Source organism: Dermacentor silvarum, chromosome 5 (assembly GCF_013339745.2).
Source record: "Dermacentor silvarum isolate Dsil-2018 chromosome 5, BIME_Dsil_1.4, whole genome shotgun sequence".
NCBI lineage: Eukaryota > Metazoa > Arthropoda > Arachnida > Ixodida > Ixodidae > Dermacentor > Dermacentor silvarum.
Genome location: NC_051158.1, coordinates 51,064,453 through 51,089,983, shown reverse-complemented (window position 1 = coordinate 51,089,983; position 25,531 = coordinate 51,064,453). Strand labels below are relative to the sequence as shown.

Genomic DNA, 25,531 nt, shown 5'->3' with positions numbered 1-25,531 from the left:
TGAAATGTTCAAGAAATGTTCAAGAAAATGTTCAAGATGTGCTGCTGGATGTGTGCCCCTGTGACCACTGGTCCCCGTGACGTTCCGAATATATTATATTTAATAAATTAATATAAATAAAAATGTCGAATATCAAGATTCCAACAGAGGACCTCTAGCACAGCAGCTCAACGCTTTAACCATTAGACCATGAGCGCATGCCACAGCAGGCAGAATGTATTCAACCCCCTTAAGCATTTCCTGCGGGCAATCCAGCGTGTTGAGGAGCTTAGGCATTAATTCCAATATCAATTATATGAATACTCCAATCAGTGTTTCACTGTTGTCGATAATTACACATAAAAATACAGATTTCTTTAGTTCTAATACGTTTTTCGGAAGAACATTACTCACATTAACTATGCTTTCGTTTTGCATCAGAATTTGAACACCGGGTGGCGAAATATGTCTATGCAGGTTTGTGTTCCAATTGCACAGACTGGTGCACAGAAGCAGCTCTATTCTAAGACCCCAGGTTAGACAGCTGTGCTTGCTGGAACGAATTGTAACACAGCTATGCAGACTCTGCCAGCTTGTGCCATGGTTTCCCCACACGCAGTAGTCGTGGTAGTAGTACCTGTCGGTGCAGATTTCTGCAGCAATGCACCGTGTCCCTCACATCACTCAAACATGCCCCCGCATGTCAATTGTCAGAACGTCAGCCGAGTAGCTCCTGTGAAATGTTAATTGCACTGAAGCAAAGGAGGGCCCGCATACGCATCAGTAATTGTGGCACAGAAATGAAAATGCACTGATAAGATGAAAGGTGAACGATCTGCCGAGTTGAACTCAAATGGCAACAATTGTTGCACAGAAATAAAAGTGCACTGTTAAGATTAAGAAAAGCAAATCTTCTGCTGTGTTGAGCTTGAAGTTGCAGTAATTGTTGCGCAGAAGTGAAAATGCACCCATAAGATAAAAAAAGTTGAATTGTCTGCAGAGTTGAGCTCAATGTTGCAACGGTGTTGCAATTTGTTGCCAGCTTGCAACCCTCTTCCTTCACTGCCGACTGTAGCGCACCGCTCGACTTGCCGTTATCATCTTAGTCACCGCTGCTATCTGTGCTTGCTTCCTGAAAAAGTAGTTCAAGCCTGCAGTTGTTTGCCTCCCTTATCCTAAACCGTTACGCCCAGCCTCTTCCTGTTTCTAAAGCCTCTCTGCCCAAATGCTTGGACTGCATGTGATCTGTCGCACTAGGCATTTCGTGTGTGTTTACAACTGTCGTGCTTGATGTGTGATTCCATAAGCTGTTTTACACTTCTCAAAGGACAGGTTGTGTTTCGAGAAGCTAAACGAAAACAACACTGTCTATGGTATTGGGCCACGACATGGTGACTTCAAAACAGAGTCACCATGTCGTGACTCAAAACACCTCAATTAAAATGAAAAATCACTCACTAATGATGATTACGGTAAAACCTCAATAATTCGATCCTCGTTAATTCGGAAAATCTGATAATTCGGACTCGTCCTCTTGTCCCAGCAAACGTATGCACTATTTAATAGCATCCAACTCTCGTTAATCCAGACGCATTTGGCTGCACAACTGTTAATTTGCACAACTCTCCGCACTCGCTGCGGCACTCCGCAGCCAGTGCGGAGCGCCACAAATGTGCGATGCAAAGGAGCAAATGCGGCGCTAGCGTCCAACCTGAAACGAAGCGGCCAAGTCCGCATCGCTATAGTCGTCAGCGGAAATAGTATGTGAACGACAGGAGCGCCAACACATTTCCTGCCTATTTGTGGCTTTATAACCGTTATTCTTGCATATACTGCCATGAATGACATCGCGTTGGCCGCATGCCTTCAGAACTGCAGCTGTCGCCATCCACGATCGGGTCGATAGCGACCAAAGTTTTGTCTGCAGTGATTGCGGTGAGCAGTAGTTTTGTTTTGACTTGTGCAATGCGGTGGAAGCTATCGAGGATGAAGAGTGACTCTACCGCAGCTCGCTCGCTGGCATCAAACCTTCCGGCTAAATTACAATGGACAGACAATCTGTTAGATAAAGGCAGGTTGGTGTAGAAAGCACTTGCTTATAGTTTTCTTAATACCCTCAATGTTTTGACATTCAGGTAATTTGGACATTTTTTTTTCTTTTTTATTTGCTCCCCTGAAATCTGAATTAACAACATTTTACTGTATTAGGGTGACTTAATCAGGATTTTGTCTTTGCTTTAATTGTTCCTAGACTTCTTCTTAATTATTTTTTCCTAATTATAAGCGTAATTTAACAGTAACAATATTCGAATTCACAATATTTTACTGTAATAATCCCAATTAACAAGATTTTACTGTATTATGGTGACTTAATCTGGATTTTGTCTTTGCTTTATTTGTTCCTGGACTTTTTCTTACTTATTTTTTTCTTAATTATAAGCTTAAGTTACCTCTTGCTATGGCGAGTGCGCTGTTGGAATGTGAAAAAAAAAAAAGGAAACGGCCCTGTATTTTCTAAAATGGTGTCAGGATTGCGCTTTTCCTTGAAAAGCAGCTTTGATGCACCGGGATGGCTCACTAATAATCTCTTCAGTATGTTAAGAGCGTGTTCATTTGGGCTGGTTGGCACATCATGTCAAACAACAGTTTTGAGCAGTGCAATGCAGGAGACAGCAAGAGGACCACAGGACAAAGTGCTAACAACCAAATGCTTTATTTCCAGGAGCAGTACTACTTAAAGGCTTGAGGAAGGAATACACATGAAAAGAAAAAAAAGGATCAGCATGATAGGTATTCAAATTTTTTTGTCAATTGGGAGAAGCACAATGTCAAATGCCTCCGAGTTTAAAGGCATTGGATGGTGATAATAAGGCACAGGTTAGCGACAACAGACAGCTAGTAGGAAGTACTCAATATTTCCAAGTTAACATGAGCCAAATACACAGCATTTAGTATAATGGCTTACTAGTCTTAATTTTTTAGCATTGACAACATAACCGCGACGTTCCAACATGTTGAAATAAACCAGCTTGCTAATGCATGTGAATATCTTTATTCGATACTCGATTCAATATTCGAAGCTAAGTATTTGTATTTGATTCGTATTCTAAAATTTTGATATTTGCACATCTCTGTCAAAATATATTGCGAGCAGCAGGCACACAAGATTTTTAAAACATTTACCATCTTCACACGCACCGACATAATGTGTCAGCTCTCCATGCTTCTCCCGTTTGACAAAAAAATTATGTCTATCATGCTGATCCTTTTCTCCTTTTCATGTGTAGCTCCCAGAAATAAAGCATTTGCTTGTTAGTCGGTGCTCTGTCATGTGTTCTTTTTTTCTTTTTTCTTTTTTTTTGCTGTCTCCTGTATCGCACTGATTGAAAATTTTTGTATGTCTTGAGAAGGGTAGCAACAAATGTTCATATATACATATCTCCTTTGGGATAAAATGAGGGCGAGGCATTGACCTTAGCCAAAGTTTCTTGAGGAATTTGAGCACAGCAATTTGCTGGCCGTTTTTGTTACAAGAAAAGCAACAAATTATATCACCTAATACTCTAAAAAGGCAAAGTTGGTCATAAAGGTGACAAAACTAGTTAAATTTAGCAACTTTCTCGCTAAGTTACCAACACTGGCAAGAGTCCTTCTTGTGCTTATGCTCTTTTGAACCCTTGTTTTCATTAATGTGCAAGGATGCTGAATTGCTGCACTGAACTCTTAAGAGGCTTGCGGCTAAAAGTTCCGTATAGTTCAACCTACTCTCCTTTAAAACCAGAAGAATGAGCCTGGGAAATCTGTTCACCTCGTCAGAAGTTCAGCATACATAGCACAACTAGCATCAGGAGACTAATGAAAGGACTCTGAATTCATATAGAATTCATCTTACAATGCACTTTCTGTACTTATGCTACATTAATAGACTTGTTTAGTATATTCTTTTAAGAAAGCGAAATCAGTACTTTTCCCTCATCTGTTCAAATTTCTGTTCACATTTCGTGCACATTTCGTGCACGAAATGTAAGGGAAGCAGACCATAAGTGAAACTCTGCTAAAGATGACCTCAGGTGAGTCGGAACCTTGAGGGCTTGAAGAGCACAGAAGGCAGTGCCCCAATCTCTGGAATCGAATTGTGAGCGAAAGAGAAAGAAATTTGAATGTTCCTTTTTCTTTTCTTTCTTTTCCCGAAGACGAAGCTGGCCTTCCACATGGATTTTGGGGCACCGATGGAGCAAGTGCGACTCCGGATAGCCACAGAGTGCCACATTCCACCCCACCAGGTAGTCCTCTCCGTTGTTTTCGTACTATCGCGCTGGCACGAGACGTGAATGGAAAGAAGCGTACTTATTATGCTTCATCACTGGATATTGCGAACTTCGATCGTGGCGCATAGAGTTTTGCTATCTAGATTACCAGAGAAATCTGGCACTTCAGGGGAGACGCTCCTCAGAAATATTTCTTTTTAAATAATGATGCTGGGTGAATGAAAATTCTACCACTTGTAGAGCTTGATCTCTTCATTCGAAATCTACTTTTAGTTTTAGGATATCTCGATGGTTTCATGTCCTAAGTGCCATGCATAAGTGAGAAGCAGTGCATGTTTGTGCAGCTGGTGGACATAGCAGTTAGCATGATAGAGCAGTGCAAAATTATTTTTCCTATCCCTAACACTCCATTGAGTGCTAATAAGCAAGATAATGTGATTCCCTTTAGAGGCAACCTTCTAGGAAATTTTCGTATCTGGTGCTTCATATTCAGTGGCTGGTGCCCGAGTACGTTAAAAATTTTCATCCTTAAAAAAATAAAGTGATTGCATTAAATTCTAGATAAGTGCATTCTACATATCCTAAAAATTACGCCCATCAAATATGGTCTTGATTGGAACACAATAAGTACATAAAATGTTGTGCACAAACGCCTTGTTTTGCCCAAAATATGAAGTTGAGAAAAATGCGATTGAAAGTTATAAAAGCTGTTTACTTCTGTTAATTATTATTATTACTTCCCGGGGAGATTGTAATGCGGCAAAGCTAACCTTGGAGAGAAAAAGCTTAGGCCTACCACCTTGCATGAGCCCAATGGCGTGCGACACCGCGGTTTGATGCATGTCATTCAATGACCATAGAAATTATAGCACATGGATTTTTCAATCATTTGTCGTAGCTTCCGTTGAGAAATAAATTACAACTTCTTTTTATTGTTCTTCGTTGTTTAGCTGTGTTGTGTGCTAGTTACACAATGTTTCTTTACAGCATTTGAGCGTTTTGCATTGGTAGCTACCTTCATTATCTTCTGTAGTTCCAACTGCATGCATAAGTCCTGATGTTTCGAGTATGCATGTCATATTACTTCATTACATACAAAGCAAGCAATGCTACAAAGACTAGGGCTGCCATCTTGATCGCATTCGAAAAGCCGACGTTTGGTTTCGCATCACGCAATTGGCCTAGATTGGCCTAGGCCGCGGTATCGGCGCGGCCTGGGCAAGCGTATGAGCTGAAACCGAACGTCGGCTTTTCGAACGCATACAAGATAGCGGCCTAGAGGACCTCTCTAACTGCGTGGACTGAAAAGTAGTGTGTCAGGTATGAAAGAAAGATATATTTGTCATACGGAAGGCGTAGCAGATCTGAACCTCTTTACCACAGGACCAGTGGAGTGACACGTTTCTGTGGCCATGGCACACCCCTTAAACTGTGGCCAGAACCTAGTGTGTTGCGCATTGGAAGCACAAAGGTGCACAGATGTTGTGTAATTTGACCTAACCTTAAATACACATGTTATAGTTGTAATAGATGGGAGTAGTTATTTCGTATACAGGTGCTGCAAATTAAAACCAACCGTACTGCAAAACCTGCGCTGTGAGATATGTACGACTACACTTGTGTAGCTTCCGTACTGTCGCCTGCTACAGTTAAACCTCAGGATAACAAAGTCATAAAATAGGAAATTTGCTTCGTTATAATGAAATTCGACCTTTTATGCAAATAAGTTGCCGATAAACTTTTCTTACATGAGGGGCCAAAAAATTTTCTGAATTGTCGGGCAATCGTAAAAATACAAATTTGGATGAGAAAAAAATTTATTTAGTTCAATTTGAGAGTCTGCGACGAAAGATATGGTTTCATGCCATGTCAACGATAAGCAACCACTTTCACGTTGTCCACTTTGCTTTTCCATGCTACGGCTGTTTGCCTTGCTAAAATCTCCACAAAGTAAACTGCAGCAGCTGGAGATGCTTGTACGTAAAAGGTGTGCACAGACTTTAGAACTGTTGGTAGCAACATAGGAGCATGTTATTACTAATACGGAGAGCTATGTATGCTGGTTTCTGAACCCTGAAGTCGCGTCAGTGTACTACATTTCCTCTGAATGGTGGAAAACGGTATACAGAGTACGTTTGTGGAATTTCATTCCTGCATTGTTTGCAAGGCCATATTTTTACTCCTAATGGCTACTTTATAGTGCTGAGAAGAATGGAGTTAAGTTTTGTGTGGTGTTCTGAGGATGATATAATTGTTATTTGTACATAAAATGCAGCTGCTCCTGCTGGAAGAGACCAAAGACGGGTTTGGATTGCTGTTCGAGGGCGACGAGATTGCCAGCGCTCTGTCGGCAAACTCCCGCTTGGTCGCCCTGGAGCTGGCGCCTGCGAGCACGGACCCAGCCGTTCCCAAGGACAGCCAGATTCTCGTCCTGTGTCGGTCAAAGGTCGGCACTTCCGGTCCTTGGTGAGCCAATCCTTTTACTCGGTGAAGGGTGACATTCTTGAAAACCTACTGTGCCCAACCCAAGGACAGTTCAAGCATTTCAAGGAAAATGATAGGAAGACATTCAGTCTGTCCAGACCATTAAATTACGCTTAAAAAAAAGCCTGCAACATTTCTTTCATGTCAGCAAGTGACTCAACCCCTTCCGCAACATAGGCAAGCTGGGTTTGTTTGTGTTTCTTGTAAAATTAGCCAAGCTCATCCACAATTTGTTTTTGTTTTCTTACAATTTGCATTTTCTTGCATAATGCTGTTAAACATAACTTTTGCAATAAATGGTTCAGATTTTGTATGTATAACCAAGTGCCCTTAAAGTATTGTCTACATTGTTTTATAGAAAGGATTTTATTATGGGTTAAGAAACACATTTATTAGAAAGTGGCCAGCCTTCTTGGTTGGCAAAATCGAACTGTCAGCCCCGTGATAGGTGGTTCATAGGCGGGTCAACCGCATTGCCCCTGGTGGCTTTGCAGATGCAGTGCTATCTATGATCACAACAGATTCCGTTGTAAAAAGGAAATTGGCCATTCTTTGTCAGAATTCAGGATAATAGTGGGGGCATGGAAGGGGTTAAGGAGTAACGTCTTGATGAGGGCTAGTTGGTTCATATTTAGAACTGAGGTTTGTCCTTGTCCTTGTTTTATTCGCGCTGTTCGAACCTCAGGGTTAAGGAGATTGCAACAGAAAGAGTGTCACAGCTCTTCCAGAAATAAAGCGCTTTATTTTACACCCATGGCTAATTGTTGTGTAACAGTGCTGGTAAAATTGCGAGAAAGTTGTTAACTTTAGTGAGTTTTTAGTCACCTGAACAACAGCTTTGCCTTTATGTAGTCTAGGTGGCTTTTTAGCGACCTGCACAGCCAGTAAATTGCCCTGGGAAAATTCCTCAAGGAACCTAGGCTAAATTCAATGCTTTGCCCCAATTTTATTCCAAGTAGGGTATATGCCTCCATTTGGCACTGTCTAAAAAACATACCTAAGAGCTTATTAGTGAGCCATCTGTGTGTATCGAAGTTGTTTTTTTTTGGGCCGAGTAAAATCTTGAAATCTGATATTTGGTATAATTTTTTAAGTAATAGGCACCTCTTTTGTCTTGATATTTCAACCACTGACTCTCTAGTGTGAGAGGTAACTTGAAGTTATAGTTTAAAAAATAATAAGGAAGATGTCTACTGCCAACTAAAACATAAGAAAAATAAAACATTTTGAGCAAATCATCAGGATCATCATCATCACTTAGGGACTTTTCGTAAAAATGTACTGTTTTTCGTCGTAACCTTGCCACATTATTACAAAGAAAAGTTACGAACATTGTCGTGTAATGCATCGTTATTGTGCCTGATAATGGTAATATGTTTCTTGCTTTCTGGGTTGTCAGAGCTTGCTTTGACCCCCCCCCCTGGCACAGTTGTGTACCTCGGATAACTGTGCAGTGTGTGCACTGTCAAGCTCGTTTTACCAAAACGGGCTTGACAACTCTATTTCAGCCATTGCTTTCAATTGTAACACGCACTTCTGTGTTCATGTTTCCTACAGCCTGGGTGCCTCGCGAGCAGCCTGGGTGTCCAGGGAAGTCTCGGTTCTGGAGCTGAAGAAGAAGCTGCTCGAGGGCCTCCCCACATCAAGGCAGTCGGCACTGAAAGACCAGGCAAGGATCATTTCACAGCGGTAGCCATTACGGGCTCACTCCCGTGGTCATTTTGATGTCTGCCGGTACCACCGGTGCCCGTTGCTGGAATCCCAGACTGCTTTGTCAGAATCTTGTAAAAAAAGAAGGTTGCAGTGCCCCAGACAGATTCAAACCTTGGAACCACAGATTTGCATTCGAAGATTCCACTCAGCTACTCTTCCGATGCTTAGCAAGGAATGCTATGCCTGTAAATACAGTGACACAATGGTTAACTCGAACTCTGATAGCGGTTACGTCGAAATTCTTTCCTGTCGCGGTGTAATCAACTCCATGTGTTTTTCTCCCCTTATCTCGAAAAGTTCTTGCGCCGGGCTCTGGATATCTCGAAATCACGAGTGCAAAAGTGCGAGGGAAAAGTCACTACGCAAACGTTTTCATGCTTCGTGTGCAGCTGCGATATCACCAAAAAAGTGAGAACAGGGTCGGGACAATGTAATTGTTCTATGCCAATGCCATGCCTTGTTGCGCTTTGTCAGCCGGCCAATAATGGCGGATGATAAGAGCAGCATAGAATCGAGCAAAAGCAATTGCTACCTTACACTGTCCCAGAGTTCTACGGCCACGGCAACTTCCCATTAACGGCGTCAACAAACTTTGCCGTGCGTTTTGTGGCTGCACTGCGTTGCACAACCTCTTGTAGGAGAAGCCTTGACGTCGCTCCACTCCTAGCGAGAGATCGCCCTGCACTTTGCGCCCCGCCGAGCAAGGTTATGCCAGAGGTACAGTCGAACCCACTATAATAATACCGGTTTTAGCAATATCTTGGATATAACAATGAGCAGCCGATGTACAATCAATTTGTATGTATGATAGGTAAAATAAACAGCTTACTACAATACTCCCATGCACCTTATTCGTTATAACAATTAAATCTGGCTACTGGGTGTGTGCACTGAATGAAAAAAAGATTCGCCTTATTGAACTTAATTTGCATGCCAATTTGCGTTTCTTCTATACCACGGTATTTCATAATAATGAATGATTTTCAGTGGCACCGTGAGATTCGTTATACAGTAGACTTCCGTTAGTTCGACTTCGGTTAATTCAATTTTTCGGTATCTTTTTTTTTTTGCATTTGTTTCATTGATGCTGTGAGGAAAGTGTGAGTGAGAAACACGTCGGTGAACCATATGTATATATATGTGTATATTGTATGAACACATATGTGATGCTGCCTCCCTGCAGAAACAAGGGGTTGTAGACACGTCCAGCTGTTCAAGGACAGCTTTTTCTTTTTTTCTAGAGCCCCCCCCCTCCCCCATCTGCAAATGAGATGGCAAATCAACAATTTCCTGAAATTGATCCCCAACCGAAGGTCCCAGCCAGCAACCATACATTTCGATTGGCCCAAACTTCCGTTTTTTTTTAATATCAAAAGTGGCCTTCGCCGGATTATTCGAACTTGACTGACCAGCTTTACTGCAGTACAGTCATGTTATACGGTGGAGCGTTATACGCAAGTTATTGAGGTGAAGCATACCAAAAATGGAAAAGGGCCACTGTCATGGAACATAGTACGCATTTCTCAATTATACAGGTGTGCACGCGCCGTGTCCGATCATAGTATGAGCACCTAGATGCCTAATAAGCATACTGGCAGCCATTTAGAGCTGCTTCTGATGTTGCTGTGGCCATTCGAGCCCTCGTTTCACTTGCCATCTATGTCTCCTATACGAAACTGTTAACGATACCTAGTATGTGGTCCTTAATTATACGTGCACGCAGGCATCGTGCACCAAGAAGGAAAAAAAAACTGTCAGCCCTTCCACTAGGGTGGAAATGGAAGACCGGCGAAGCTGTACTATGGTGGGAATTATGTATTTTTAATTATGACTATTAAGATGTGATGGTGTAATTGGTTATTTGAACTATTAAAGAATGATAAATATATATGATCCAGTGGTTTTCATTTATTTAGTGACCACAGGGACCATGGCCTTATGGTCGCTTCAGTACACCGCCATAGGGCGTACGGCAAAGGTTGGCACGTTCTTCATAAACACGTCACCAACGCCACGCGCATTCAGTGCGAACGCGGGCAAAACGCCGCCGCCATGGACAACAGTTGTACGCATTGTTTGTGTGACCGCACTCAACCGCTGTCAAAATGCTGGCCACGTGACGACCGGCTAAATGCCGTTGTCGACACTGTTAGGGGAGAGGCGGCCGAGAGCCCAGAGAGAGTCGGCGGCAGAGGCCGGCAGGGCTGCGCACATGCGCCGCAGTGGCAGAGGGGGCACGCACACACAGTCTAGCGTGCCTCGATGCCCTCCTCACGCACCGCTCCCCTTCCATTGGGAAGTCGCGTTTGCTATCCGCCGTGCATTCGCTCCCCATGAAAGCGCGTGCCCCTCACCTTCGTGCGCTTTCACTCGCACATACAGCATACGGCCAATGAGAGTTTTTTTCTATTCCCGGATGCGACCATTGAAGAGTGAGCTCTTAACAGCTTTGCTGTAAAAAAAACCATCGGTGTTTTGGGAAAGCTAGTGAAACGGAAGGCGGTGCAATGAAAGAGCTCAGAAAGTCGAGGGGACGTTTAAACAAAAGAGCAGTGGTCGCGCTAAAGCTCTGAAGGCCCGCCATTAAATGTATTAGGCATCTCAGTGCTCGTACTGCGACTGCAGACTGCGCGTGTGCGTGTATAAATAAAGGAGCATGTGCTATGTCCTTTGACAGTGGCGCCTTACATGGCTGTGTCGTGGTGAAGCTAACTTTCAAGGAAATAGTGTCAAGTGAATCAACGATGAATTTCAGCACTTTTTCTGCCTTTTGTTTAATTTGACCCTTCAGATACGTCAACCAGTTATGTCCGTCTCGTCAGAACTGTATTAACGGAAGTCAACTGTATCAAGATTTTATGGTAGCTTTCGCGTTTGGCTGTTCACTTATATTGACAACCCTCGTTGATTATGTCTGCACAATGTTTTTTTTTAAATATGAATATGAAATTTCTAAGTTAGCTAAGATTTAAGGATTTCATTAGGAGCGGTCTTAACTGAAAAAGAAAATGGCCAGCACCACAAGACAGCACAGTAGCCATAACTGTCTACTGCCAGAGTCGGACTTCATGTGCAGTTCACTGTAACGGTGCACCCTTTTGACTGCATTGAATGCATGCAGTGTGGGAACTGTCATTGTTTTTTTCACAGTTCTCCTTTAGCAAGAGGTTGGCAACAATTGCACTGAACATGCGGTGTCAGTACAGTGCAGCCTACAGTGAGCCGTGGTATGTACCAGTCACCCGCAAAAGTTAATGGGACGCAGGATCTGCCAAGAAGCTCAATTCTCGCAAAGCAGGGTCACACAGCCGTAAATTGAATATGTTCCAGCATGGAGTAGCCTTCGCCACCTACACCGTGATTCATTAAATTATAAGTGCCATGCCTTAGCAGTGCAGTAATTCACATTTGTGGGGGAACTGCTTCCCGTAAACCTTTGCGATTGACTGTACGTGGCTGTCACTGGGCATAGGATAATAAATGTGATTTGTTTTGTGTAATTGTTGTTGCTTGCTATAATCATGATGGGGGGGGGGGGCAAGGAAAGTTTCGAGGAAAGTTGACGTCACATTTCCTAACCTTCAGAATTCGGGTGATCGACTTCAAATTGAGGCTGTCATCACCATCTTTTGTAGCAGCAGCAGCGGTGGCCTATCTATTTCCACTGCAGGATGAAGCTGGCATAGATATTAGAGCAAATACAGTATTCAGGTTCAATCGTAGTATGCATTGCACGATTTTACTTCACATTCCTGTCCGAGTTCTCTTGTCTGAGTTCCCTCTGTGTGGTGCAGGACTTGGTGAACAGGCTGGATGTGCTGGTGTGGGACGCCCGCCTGAGCCTTCCGGCGGACGTGGACCACCCGCTCTTCCTGGAGTTCGTGGACTGTCTGCTGGAGTCGTCGAGGGACCTCGCGCCGGCACCCCTGCTCCGAGTGGTCCTTCAGTGGGAGCCACAAGTTGCCGACCGGTGAGTTTGGGTGCTTTCGAACAACTTGTGTTGTTGAGAATTACTCGCGGAACGAAATGCGGCAGGGAAATTTAGAGCAGGGCACTGAATAAGCGGAATTAATCACTACGCATCTGACCGCTAAGTGTAGTGGAAACTTCGATCTAGTAAGTGTATGAGCCAAGATTATGCCTAGGTAACACGAATTCGAGATGGTACAGTAGAAACAAATAGTTACGCCTATTAGTTAGCCCTAAACTGGTGCGTTTCATTCCGTGAGTACTGTAAGTTAGCTCATCCAATGGCACAATGAATCACAGTTAAAATGAAAATGAAGCACTAGCTCCACGTGCTGGGGCCTTGTGTCTCTTGTGAACCCGCCGTGGTTGCTCAGTGGCTATGATGTTGGGCTGCTGAGCACGAGGTCGCGGGATCGAATCCCGGCCACGGCGGCTGCATTTCGATGGGGGTGAAATGCGAAAACACCCGTGTACTTAGATTTAGGTGCACGTTAAAGAACCCCAGGTGGTCCAAATTTCCGGAGTCCCCCACTACGGCGTGCCTCATAATCAGATAGTGGTTCTGGCATGTAAAACCCCAAAATTTAATTTTCTTTTTGTGTCTCTTGTGCATGGTTTCATCACAAGAGCCATGTCTAATTTTTCTATGTCGTAAGACAATCAAACTGTGCTCTACGTGCTAATTGTAAAAAAAAAAATTACTAAACCACCATTAGCTTGGCGAACTGTATTGCCAGACATCTTTTTTAATTTTTGTGAAAAGGGTCCACTAACGAATGTCGTATCCATACTTCATAGAATGAAACTCCGTGTAGCACCAAACTGCTGACTTTTCTGCGTGAATGCACCATTGCTACGCTCAGCATGAGTTAACAGATACAGTCAAACCTCGATATAACGAAATTGTACTTGCAGCGAAAAACTTTGTTATATCCAGATTGTCGTTATATCGAGGTTTCATTAATTCAATAGAACTAAGATTGGGAAATAAAAATACTTCGTTACATCACGAATTTTGTTAAAACGAGGTTCGTTATATCGAGGTTTAACTATCTAAAACGTTCTCTTCTACTATGCTGTGCACCATGCCTCTACCTCCAGAACCATGGTCACTCTCTTGGGACTTGTCATGACAACAACCATGGTGATTAGCTGGGAAAACAGCCCCTCTAAAAGTATATCTATAACTAAAAAAAATTTGTTATCAGCTGGTGTGAAATGTGCAAGTCCATGTGTGCTGCTCAATGAAAAGTTTATTTCGTGCTGTCGGAACATTCGCGATCAGTGCCTCACACAGTAAAATAAGTTCTTTTAAAAAAGAAAATGTATATGCACCCTATCATATGTGAGTCCATGCTCCTAAATCCACACATTGGGGTTGCACTATTTATAAATCAATAAATAATAAATAAATAAAGGAACTACCGTATTTACTCAGATTTTAATGCGCCCTAACGCAATTGTAACGTGTGGGCGTTTTTCGTGACAAAAAAAAAAAAAATCAAAGAAAAATACCTTTACAGTACCGCACACCTCATGCTTTCATACAGAAATACAACTTTCTCTCATTTGGGAATACAAAGATTTACTCCCGATGCACTAAAGTTGCGATGAATAAAAAGAGTTACAGTTTCGGCCGAAAGGGTAAGCACCGATTACAATAGCAAATTAGTAGATCGCTATATGAAGTAAGGATAGCAGTTTTATCGGCCTTATAAACTTGCAAACATTTGCTTACTAAATAAATTAACAAGCACGGTGTCATGCGCACACATGTAAACATGAACACATCTTGCTCGTTGACCGCGGAAACTCTCTGTCAGAACGCTGCAGTGACGAAGCGTGGCGAGTGAATTGACCTTCGTTCTAGCATGCCTCTCACTTCAACGTGACCTATAAGCGGCGAAAATACAGCGCGCGGCGGACTCTTTCCGTCGCACATCGCTTTCAAGATAGGGCCTAGGTGATCGTATCGCCGGAGTGGATCATCGCAGATTACGTCCTGCTTCGGTCCACTGAAACCGTTCCGCATTGCTTTGCTGGAGAAAATCCTTTCCTTCTGTTTGTGTCAGTCCCGAACGCAAGTTTCGGATTCTTCGAACGCCCGTGATGCGGCCCAATATCCGTCCATCTCAGCACGCATGATCACTTTCCTTTTAAATGCGGCGTCATGATGAACTCAGCACTTCATGCTGATAGAGCAGACGCTGAAAACGGGAAGACAGATGGTAGACTAATGCCTAAGCACATGTACTGCAGTACATGGAGCAACCTACGGCATTGCTAGAGTGTAGCTAGGCTCGAAGTGTGTGTGAGGCGGCCATATTGAAATGCTGACGGCTATATGGTAACCCAGATTTAGGGTCGTACTCGATTCTAACACGCATGCAATTTTTGGACCTGTTTTATCGGAAACAGAGTCCGCGGTAGATTCGAGTAAATACAGTAAGTGTGAAGTGTTTTTGTTAATTCAAATAAATGCTGTATTGAACTTGCAAGCCCGTTTCTGCTAGTTTGAATAAATAGGTTTGACTATACTGAACGCTGGTTGTTGAGAATGCTTACCAAATGTGTACTGTGAGAATTACCCTGTTTGTTATCGACAAAGTAAATGTCTTAAGAGTGTTTCTGTCTGCCCTCTGTGATGGTTTTTTGCTGATAACCATGACTCTTGTCTTCCTTACCAGGAAGTTCTTTGGTTCTCGAAACAAGCAAGTATTCACGCACTTCGCCACGCCGTTCTCGCCAGCTGTCATACTCGGTTGCCGCACGCATCGTCCCTGTCATTGTCAACATTAAAAGTGTCTCCCGCTGTCTCTAAAGGGACACGAAAGAGGAATAGTAAAATAGAGCCGTATTTGTAAGTCGCATTTGTTTGTTATTGCGAAGAGCTTCGGCAATAACAAAACGGCCACTCTTAGGGCTCATTAGCACCAGCGGCTCGTAGAGGTCACTCGCGGATAAGTTGGTCGCAGATGGTGGCTCTGGTTGAAAAGCGACAGTTTTGGGTCACTTGCTTGCTGCTAATGTGCGACATATGTGACCTTAAAATGGACTATGAAATACATGAGCGTTTTATTTAACAGTTTTGTGAAAGTGTGCCTGTAACAGTTAAGGACGATCTTAATTGTAATACTGAGGCAGTTTTTTTTAGCAGATTTTGGGGACAGATATCTCGAAAGTAGGGCTAGCTTTAGGATTTCTGCTAAGCAGACGTGACTCCACCACTCCTTGGCTTCAATTTCGGAATTACGACATGAGCGTTGAAGTTAGTAGTTGAAAAGTTAATCGACATTTGAATTATTACGGAAATTTTTCTTGCTGCTAATGTTCACTGATCCATGTAGCCTATCAGCAGTAACGGTAGGGGCTTAGATATGACAGCTTCATTTTAAAATAAGCGGGCCGCATAAGAAAGAACATCTTGTGCATAGGTTTAACACTTTATCTACTTATCAATTTATGAACAATTTATCTAGATTTCATCCCAAATTCAAGCTGTTATGAACACTTGAACTTTATAATTATCTCCCCAAAACTGGACGCAACCATGTGTACAGTGGAATCTTGTTGACACGATCTTCACGAGAACCAGAAATTAAAACGTATCATCCGAAAATCGTATTATCCGAAATATATTGCTCCTATAAAACACTGGCCAGGAAATGAACAAAAAATGTATTATCCTGAAAAATGTATTATGCAGAATCGTATCAGTGAGATTCCACTGTACATCTGACTGTCAGTGTGCTAGGTGTAACTTTTCTTCTGCGCATTTTTCAGGCTGTTCCTGGCTGAAGATTCCATCGTGGACGATATCGGTGTGACTCAGCAGGAACCGGAGCCGTCGGTGTCTCTTTCGGACTGTCTTGCCTTTTACTTCACGGAGGAAAAGGTACACCGAGTTCTCGTCAAATGCACTGGGCGTAAAAGGATGGTGGGAGAACCCGCAAAATCAGCATGATGATGCTAAGCATTGAATATAGGACGGATGACAAAACGTAGAGTGACGGACACAAGCGCTAACTTTTGACTGATTGATGCCAGACGCTTGAATTTATGTACACAGGAATAAGGAAAACAGAAAAAAAAATGCAGAGACCAACCAAGCCAATCACGTGAAGTGGGAGCACGTGTACAATGGCAAAAAGTAATCAGCTGTCACCAGCTACCATCAATGAAATCAAAATGTTTGTTAGCCAGGGTTGTTGGCATGATGACACAGTACGGCGGTGAAAAAACGTTTATAAGATTAGAGAAACAAATGCTATGAGCACAGTGTTGTCCAATTTCGTAATCCAAGTCCCATTTTTGCTTTACATTTAAACCTCGATATAACGATATTCTCGATATAACGAAGTATTTATTTTTTCATAATATCTCGTCCATGGAACACTATCTATTCAGAACCTCAATATAACGAAGTGTGTTTATACACGATTTCACTATAACGAAATTCCACTGCCGCCATGAAAGAACACCGAGACAATAAATGGAAACTTCCACGGACGCACATGGTTGAATGGTTGAACTACAAGCAGCTGCTTGTGAACGCATCTCTTAAATCACGCGCCTCCTGACCAAGAGCGACCAACCGTGGAAGCGGAGCGGCGTGATGTTCCGTATAAAGTCCAAGTGAGATGAGATCATATCACGCCTTGCGTGCTGTATGCTTTGGGTACGAGTGAAAGCTTGCTAGAGTGAGCTGAGAAGGATGGTGGCGTTACGAGTGCCTTGTTCCCGCATGAACAATGGGAAAGGGGGGAAGGGGAGAGAGCTTGTGGTAACGTGATCAAGCACGCACGAGGAAAGGGGGGGAGAAGTGGAGGGGAGGAAGTGGGGGGCAGGCTGGCGAACATCTCCTTTTCCAGCATGACTCTGGGTGCGCGTGGCTGTCGGTACGGCTGAGCGCATACGCAGTCCGTGTGCCCTGTTTCAGAGGTAATCTGTCGCGCATTCAAAGAGTTGGGCGTGCCGATATGGCCTGGCATCGTGTGTGCCGTCTTCCCGTGCGTTTAAAACTAGAGGTTGCGTAATCTCGAGTTTCCGAGACGAGTGTGGAAATGCGACGCAGATGAAGCATTAGCTTCTGGCTCCTGGTGCTTTTCACGATAGTGTCGTCCCACTGCAGGTGACACTATCAGCCAGCCGCTGGGGCGGAGTGGACGCGAAAGCGTGGCTGGCATTGGCGACTCTACTTATTTGCATAAAAAGTTGAACCTTAATGTAATGAAATAACATTAATGTAATGAATATAACAAAGTAAATTGCCAATTTTACCTACTTCGTTATATTGAGGTTTAACTGTTTTTTGTATCCATATCATCAGCCTATATTTATGTCCACTGCAGGACAAAGGCCTCTCCCTATGATCTCCAATTACCCCTGGCTTGCGCTAGCTGAGATTCCAATTTGTGCCTGGAATCAGCTTGCACAAGACAGGGGTAATTATGTACAAAATCAAATTCTTTCTTTGATAAAGAAGCAGTTGTCAAACTTGCAGACTCATAATCATTACTTGGCATTGCTGCTGCCTCGACGATATCGCGTGTGTAGCGATTTCTTTCACGAAACTTAAGCACTGTGTTGTCAATATTTGGACGACACCCAGAATCGGCACAATGAGACACAAAGTGACCTTTGCCTTTCGTTTGCACTTTCCTGTTATGCCCATTCAGACGTTAATTTAAACGTAGCTCGATAAAAGGATAGTTACGTGTGTGTCCGTTTCTATTTCTGTCCTCGTTTTTCGTGTGCTCCGTACATGTTGTCATTCTGCTTATGCACTTTATGTTGCACATTCCCATGTAATTGGTTTGATGTCTATCTGTTTTGTTTTGTTTTTCACGTTCCTGTGTGTACAAACTCGCTGTCTGACCTTAACGTCAATCGTAAGTTACCTTGTCCCCGTCATTCAGCATTTTGTTTGTCCTATTCTACACTGCACATTCAAGTGTTATAAGGTAACAGATAGCCTGAACCAACGTTTTGCTCATATATAGGTAGGAGTGCTCACGGCCTGTCATTTACAAGTTGCGAATGGCACCTTACCGACATTCTTGAAGAGAGAAGGCAGATAATCACAGTGCCTTCTGCCAGTGCAGTCGTAAAAAAAAAATGGTTAGCCCTAGTGAAGGATGACGGTGTTCTACTCGTGAGCATGCAGCCAGCGAGAGTGTCGGGCCTCTCAAGGGAGGCTGGCAGCTTTTGTTCAGAGGCTGATTAAGACATACCTTGAGCATCGCCTGTCAGTTTAAGCTGGCAACAATTCAAAGGCAAACACATAAAAAAGAAATTGAGGGCAGTGGTAGTGTAATGCATTACCTTTGCATGTACTCCCCTCCTTCTCCCCGCTTACCCCACCACCACATAACTGAAAAGTGGAAAGGATCCAGAACACTCATCGGCATGTTTGCGAACTGCAGGCTGAGGCTGTAGACTTTGCCTCCTCTGGTCACCTGTGTAACGCTTTTCCAGATAACAGTATGTAAGGAATATGTGAAATGCTTTTCCTTTCCTTCTCATTTGCGGTGGTCAGTGTAGTTTTTTGGTTTTTAAGGGATTGTAATATGTATAGGTTTTTAACTTTTAAGTGATAGTAACCTGTGAAGCCAAAACATGCATGAGGCATATTTTGTGAGCTGTAGACATGACACGCGGCAAATGCATGCCCTTCTACCGAGATGCACGATCACAACTTCTGCGTCCGTTTTGTTCCAGCTGGAACCAGAAGAGGCCTGGCTGTGTCCCCAGTGCGACAGTCGGCAGCAAGGGTTCGCGCAGCTCGGGCTCTGGTTCTGCCCCGAGATCTTAGTCATACACCTCAAGCGCTTCCATCAGGTGAGAGTGTGTTAAAAAGAAGTTAGGTGGGCTCTTATGGCAAATGACTGGTTGTGTCGAGACCGGAACACTTGGGCATTGTCGAATGATGCACTGTTTTGCTTCATTTCAAAAGCACTAGGTGTTTCGGTGCTCAGCTGTTTTGTGAACATTGAAAAATGGATGCTAAACATTGCATTAAAGGGACACTAAAGAGAATAATAAATTGAGCTGTAATAATTAGGTAAATTACCCTTCTACAAAAAAGCTTGTCAGCTGCTTGCAGGCAATCTATACGGAGTACTTTACAATAATTTAACTTTTCCATCATCATCGTCTTTCGCCTTGCACAGAACGGAGGCCGTCACAGCAAGCTGGCAACACGGGTCGAGATTCCTTTTCAAGATCTGGACCTCAGCGGTCACCTCTGCCAGGGTGCTTCGGGGTCTGGCAGCGCCCTCTACGACCTGTACGCCTTCTGCAGCCACCATGGGACAGGACTGCAGGGGGGCCACTACACAGGTTAGTCCAGTGCCACGCATAGAGGTCGGCATACTCACTCACGAGTACACTGAACCATACTCCACACTTATTACAGAGGCGTGAGGTAGAGAGTTATTGAGGAGGGAAGGGTGTGAGTGGATGTGTGTATGAACAGGGGTGAGTGTTGGTTAGCGCACAGAGTTACTATACTGGTTCTAGAGGAAAAGCTGGGGGGTGAAAAAAAGTGGCAACCACAAGATTGCCGCCGGGTTGCTACCTCCAACTTTCGTAAGGCTAAAAGTACTCAAATTATGATGCAAAAACAAGCATTTACGCATTGCACGTACGTACGGACGATGTGTAAAGTTAATTCCGTATATTATTGCGATAGCAATTATATGGACACTCAAAAGCAGATTTCTGCCGTCGCCGTCGCCGTGAGGTTCCGTATGACATCATTTGGAGAAGAAATCGTCGCCGCGCGCCGAACGCTGTATGTGCGAGTGAAAGGGCGCGAGGGGCGCATCTTTCACGGGGAGTGAACGCACGGCGGAGAACAAACGCGCGTTCTGCGCCGTGCTCGCTTAAGGGCTGCAGAAGTAGGCGTCTCTGTTCTCTTTACAATCACCATGTATGTAGAGCAAACGCGCCTTCTTCCGACGTGCGAGAGGCCGTGGGGGAGGGGGAGGGAAGGGAGGCGACGTTTAGCTGCGGCACAAAGTGCCTATTTATATCAGAGGATCCGGCAACAGTCACCAACGCCGCACGCATTTTGAGCGAACGCGGGCAAAATGCCGATGGCGTCGACAACAGTTCTGCATGTTGCCGATGCTGCTGCATGTCCAAGTTTATACAGCTGATAAAGCTAATATCATTACTCCATATAGCTCTCTACAAGTTTGCTATCGCAATTGATGCTTCGCCTTTCAGGTGAAACTGCGACAACTTTTTTTTTGAGAAAAATCCGATGGCTATTTATAAAAGATCGCAGGGAGAGGCCTTCGTCCTGCAGTGGACATAAATATAGGCTGATGATGATTTATAAAAGATATTGAGGAACTTACGGTGCATGCAAGGATGCGCTTTGCAAGCTCCTAGGCTAGGTGGCGCCACCATACTGAGGAAGGCTCGAGATCGCGTTGGTTGCACGTCTCGTATGAATCGCATCTTGTCGTCTGCGCCTGCGCGCCTGTACTGAGTAGCAACATGATGGCACCCTTGCGGTTACCCGTTTCAATGCATGGTCGTTGTGAGAAGCTTTTCCTCTATAGTTGGTTACATTATGAGTCAGCATGAGTGCGACCGAAAGTCGGTTATAGTGACTTTGAGTGGTCGTGAGTATCAATGTGAATGACTGTCGGCAAGTGTGAGTAGATGTATGTAGGTGAGTGAGTGCTGTGGTGAGTGGGAGTGCACGCGAGTACGAAGCATGAGTGGGGGCCGGTTAGTGTGCATGGAAGTGACTATGAATGCGAGTGAGTGTTCGTGAGCATGAGTGGATGTTAGTAGGAACGTGAGTGAGTGCATGTAATTGTGAGTGAGCACATAGCCTGCGAAAATATTGGTGAGTGAGTATGAGTATGTCTGCTTATTCTGCCGACCTGTGATGCTTCACAAGCTTTTTTGAGATCAAAGGCTAGTTGCAACTGGAATACACAATGAAGTGGTTGCACGCAGCCACTTGATTGTGGCTTCGCGCCGCAGCGGTAAGCTGGGATTTCAGTGTTTTTTGGGGTTTTAAATGCGAAGCATTTCTTGGCGAACATTCGCCACTTTGACAGTATCTATCTATCTAGATGCCTACGTGTTGGTGCTCTCATGGTAGTTTCGTTAACTTGGTACGTACCAAAATTGGCATAGCATGACAACAGTGCATGACGAGCATAAATGATGTCATGACATGCGTGTCATGTAGGTCATGAAACAGCTGCCTAAAATGACAATCACCCAGCGAAAAAGCATTAACACTAAAAAACCACTGAAATGGGTTCGGAGGTGGGTACTAAGTGAAGGCAACACTAAAGGATGATGCTAGAAGTCATAGCCATGAGCATGACTCAGCAAAAATGACAATGACTCAGCAAAAAAAATATCAACGCTCAGAAACCACTGAAATGGGTTCAGACGTGGGTACTAAGTGAAGGAAACACTAAAGGATAGTGGTAGAAGTCATAGTCATGAGCATGACTCAGCAAAAATGACAATGACACAGTAAAAAAAAAGATTAAAACTCAAAAACCAATGGAATGGGTTCGGATCTGGTACTAAGTTAAGGAAAAGGCTAAAGGTCAATGGTTGAAGTCATAGTCATGAGCATGGCTAAGGCTTTCGCCTTAAGGGCTCCTAGGCGTTGCTAAAGGGACTCCTGTGGACTCATGACATACATGTCATGTAAGGTCATGAAAAAGCCGCCTACGTCTTGGCGCTCTCATGGTCGTTTCGTTAACTTTGTAGGCTCCCCCGCACATTGCTTCGCATAACATCGAATCCCGCAGGGAGTAGGATCTGCCGGCTTTTTTTCCACCCTCTCATATAGAATGCTGTCAGTGTGGTTACAGTTTATTAATCGTGACCTTGAGCAAGATAGGCGCTTTTAAACAGGTGCAATCAGTCCACACGCTGCACCCCAACGAGGCAAGGAAGTGGGACCATGGTGTTTCAGCAAGATTGCGATTTGATGAGGACCTTTGCTTCATACTCGCATGGCAGTGAAACGTGCAACGCTTCACATTACATAGATGCCAACTACAGTTGAGTCCGCCAAGTTTTTAGTGACTCAAGTCGTACGTTTTCCCAGTTAGTACGTTTTTCTTCGCATTCTTTTTTTCTCCTAAACATATGAACAAGGTTCTACTGTAATGAAGACGACCCTAGGGAAAAGGGAAAAAATAAGAATAGTTATCAGTGCTAATCATCAAGCATGGAAGAGTTAAAGGAACGCTAAAGAGGGAAATTGCTTGAGCTGTATTAGTAAATTACCCTTCTACAAGACAAAACAGCCGCCTTCACTGTGAGAGCAGGATTTATTTGCCTGAAAAGACGAAGGTACGAGAGACGGGGTGGCATTGCTCCCATGTAGTTGTCACACCAACCGGCCGTTAAGTCATGTGTGTTAAGTCAATGTTTTGTTCATTAGAGGGACTACATTGTGGTCTAAAAGAGTCAAAGACTACTTAGCAACTTTCAAACGCTTTTGCTGAACCACAAAGGCACAAATAGGAACAAATACAGTAAACCCCGCAGATACGGTTTTCACGGGACCGGAAAAAAACAACAAAGAAACGTAAGAGCCGAGAAACAGAAAAAAATTAGAAATGAGAGTAGTGGTGAACTGCACACACTTTTATTTTAATTCTTACATTTGAAAAAAAGCTGCAGTTTCGCCGAAAGCCGAAGCATCAATTCTGATAGCAATGTAGTAGACAGCAATACAAAGTAAGGATAGTAGTTTTATCGTCCATATAAACTTGTAAACATTCGCATTTTATCTATATTAACAAGCATGGTGTCAGCGCACACAGACAAACATAAACACATCACACTCGATGAGCGCAGACACTCGCTATCAAAACGCTGGTGTAAGGAAGCGCCGCATCGGCAGCAGCCATCAAAGTGACCTTCGTACTATTGTCTATCGCTTCAACGCAAACTGAGCTCCGAGAACACACAGCACGTACAAAGCTACGAGCCGCTGACGCACCTACATGCCTAGACTCTGCCCCCAACGAAGATCGCTTTCAAGATATGGCCCGCACGACCGCTTGGCCGCGCAGTACGCAGTTGATGCCAGAGTACAATGCCGCACAGGTGCGCACTTTTTCCACGTCGCAGATCGCTTTCAAGATACGGTGCCCACGCGGCCGCCACGGCAGTACTTCCCCCGCCCCCCTCCGCATCCCCCGCGTGCCTCGCGCGCGGGGATGCGGAGGGGGGCGGGGGATGCGAAGCGTGCTTCCGCCCCATCTTTCTCCTTCGCGCGTGTGAGATTGAGCCGCAATCGTCGGCTGACCCTTGCACGCTTTCACTCGCACATACAGCATACAGCGCGTGATGACCGTGTTATCGCCCTTGGACTTTATACGGAACAGCTCTGCTCCAAAACCAATTTTAAGGCCCCAATGCGTCATAGACATCATCTTTGGATAGCAAATATGGATCTCAAAGGCCATGCTTTTGCTGGCAGAAACCGTAAATACGCCATAGGTGTTGCCCCCGGCACTTTGGGCGGCCAATCCCATTGTCAAGCCGCCAAGCCAAGCGACATGAAAAGTACACATGGCCGCTCGGGCTGGCGCGGGGTGGCAGTGCGCAAGGCATGATGCGGGAATGGTCCCACAGTTACAACACAACAGCTGGGTTACCAATGCATTGGGTCCTATGGGAGCTATGCCTTGACCGGCCGAAAACGACCAGGAAAACACAGCACTCGGGAACGTAAGAGCGGGGTTATACTGTACTTTAATATCGATGAAGTCTCCACTGACATACTGGGCCAGTGGTTGGACCAGGAAATGGTACTTTGACCTTCATTTCTTCTTCAAATGATCAACCTGTTATCTAAAGTTGACAAATATGGAGTTTTGAAAAGAAAGAATACTTATCGGTCTAAACACTTAGTGTTTCTCTGTAGTGTTTTTGCTTAAAAGTTGGCCATGCTGTATGTTCATTTTATCTTGTGGTTTCTGATCCACCGTTGTTGTCGCAGCTTGCTGTAAAAACCCCGTGGACGAACAGTGGTACCTGTTCGACGACGCCCGGGTCCGTCGAGCGTTGGATGAAGATCTGGCCGCGCGCGACGCCTACCTGCTGTTCTACCGAAGGCAGCCGGTGACCTCTCGCGTGACACGCTCAGTTTCTCCGGGGCACTGGTTCACGAGGACTCCGCTGCCGACGAGCCGGAGCCACCAGCACCTGGCACGTAGTTCGCCGTCGAGGAGCGCCAGCAACCCGTCGGTCCGCGGCGAACCGTTGCAGCAGGCCTCGTCCCCGAGCGACAGCATCGACACCGACTTCGGTGCACAGTCACCGGGGTCTCCTCCTTCCCTCCGGGAACTTGGTACCGACTTTTCGCCGTCTGCTGTGAAGACAAGTTTGATGGACAGCTCAGCGTCTTCCGATATAACGTAAGTTTATATGCATAAAAAATTGAATGTTACACCTCAAGGCCAACTGCAAGGAAATGTTTGACTGCGTAAAATTTCAAGTTTCAGATAGCCTAGATATAAAGCAGGCTCCGTGCAATATTTTACTTTTAAAATTCGGGTGGGTGCATCACGAAAGGTTTGCAAAAGTCGCCGTGTTTGATACCGAAACTGAAAAAAATGCTGCCATTACCGCTCGCATGAACTGATGATTGACTTGGAATGCACGGCTTCTTGGCATGATTTATGAGCTTAGGTGCCGCTTGTGGCTGCCCATGGTGTGCTCAAACATCTGAGGCTACATATTGAGACATTTGTCATATCCGGTGATCACCAGGTGCATGCATCGTCTGCTTAGGAGCTATTACAAGGCTGCTAATAAGAAAATTAGACACTTACGAGCCCGGCAGCTTTGTCAGGTTTGCTTCTATGGTATATGCTTTAATAACCAATTTGGCCAAAGTGTAATTTCGTTGCAGTTGTGTTATAAGGGAAAGCTTTACCTTGGGAGCTATCTCAGTACAGTGGAACCTCTTGATACGTTTTTCAAGGGGCGGTAGAAAAAGAAAGAAACTGTAACAGGTGACGACGGCTGCAAATCACCACAGCAATGTCAGAACCAGCTCTGAATGGCTACCAGTGAGTGCAGTTATTAGACATCTCGGCAATCATACT

General features: G+C 44.4%; 1 protein-coding gene across 3 annotated transcripts in view; it reads left to right on the top strand.

Moving 5' to 3' along the window:
* The window catches only part of LOC119453383 (ubiquitin carboxyl-terminal hydrolase 43), a 261,041-nt gene extending 236,177 nt beyond the window's left edge, over positions 1-24,864 (top strand). For all 3 annotated transcript variants that reach the window (XM_049667829.1, XM_049667828.1, XM_037715425.2), the window contains 8 exons: positions 4,173-4,262; positions 6,523-6,713; positions 8,289-8,400; positions 12,239-12,414; positions 16,197-16,308; positions 19,134-19,253; positions 19,586-19,754; positions 24,421-24,864. In XM_049667829.1, coding sequence (XP_049523786.1) covers positions 4,173-4,262; positions 6,523-6,713; positions 8,289-8,400; positions 12,239-12,414; positions 16,197-16,308; positions 19,134-19,253; positions 19,586-19,754; positions 24,421-24,842 — 1,392 coding nt within the window. In that variant the 3' untranslated portion in view covers positions 24,843-24,864. The remainder of the gene's footprint in view (positions 1-4,172; positions 4,263-6,522; positions 6,714-8,288; positions 8,401-12,238; positions 12,415-16,196; positions 16,309-19,133; positions 19,254-19,585; positions 19,755-24,420) is intronic.
* Positions 24,865-25,531: the final 667 nt, after the last annotated feature.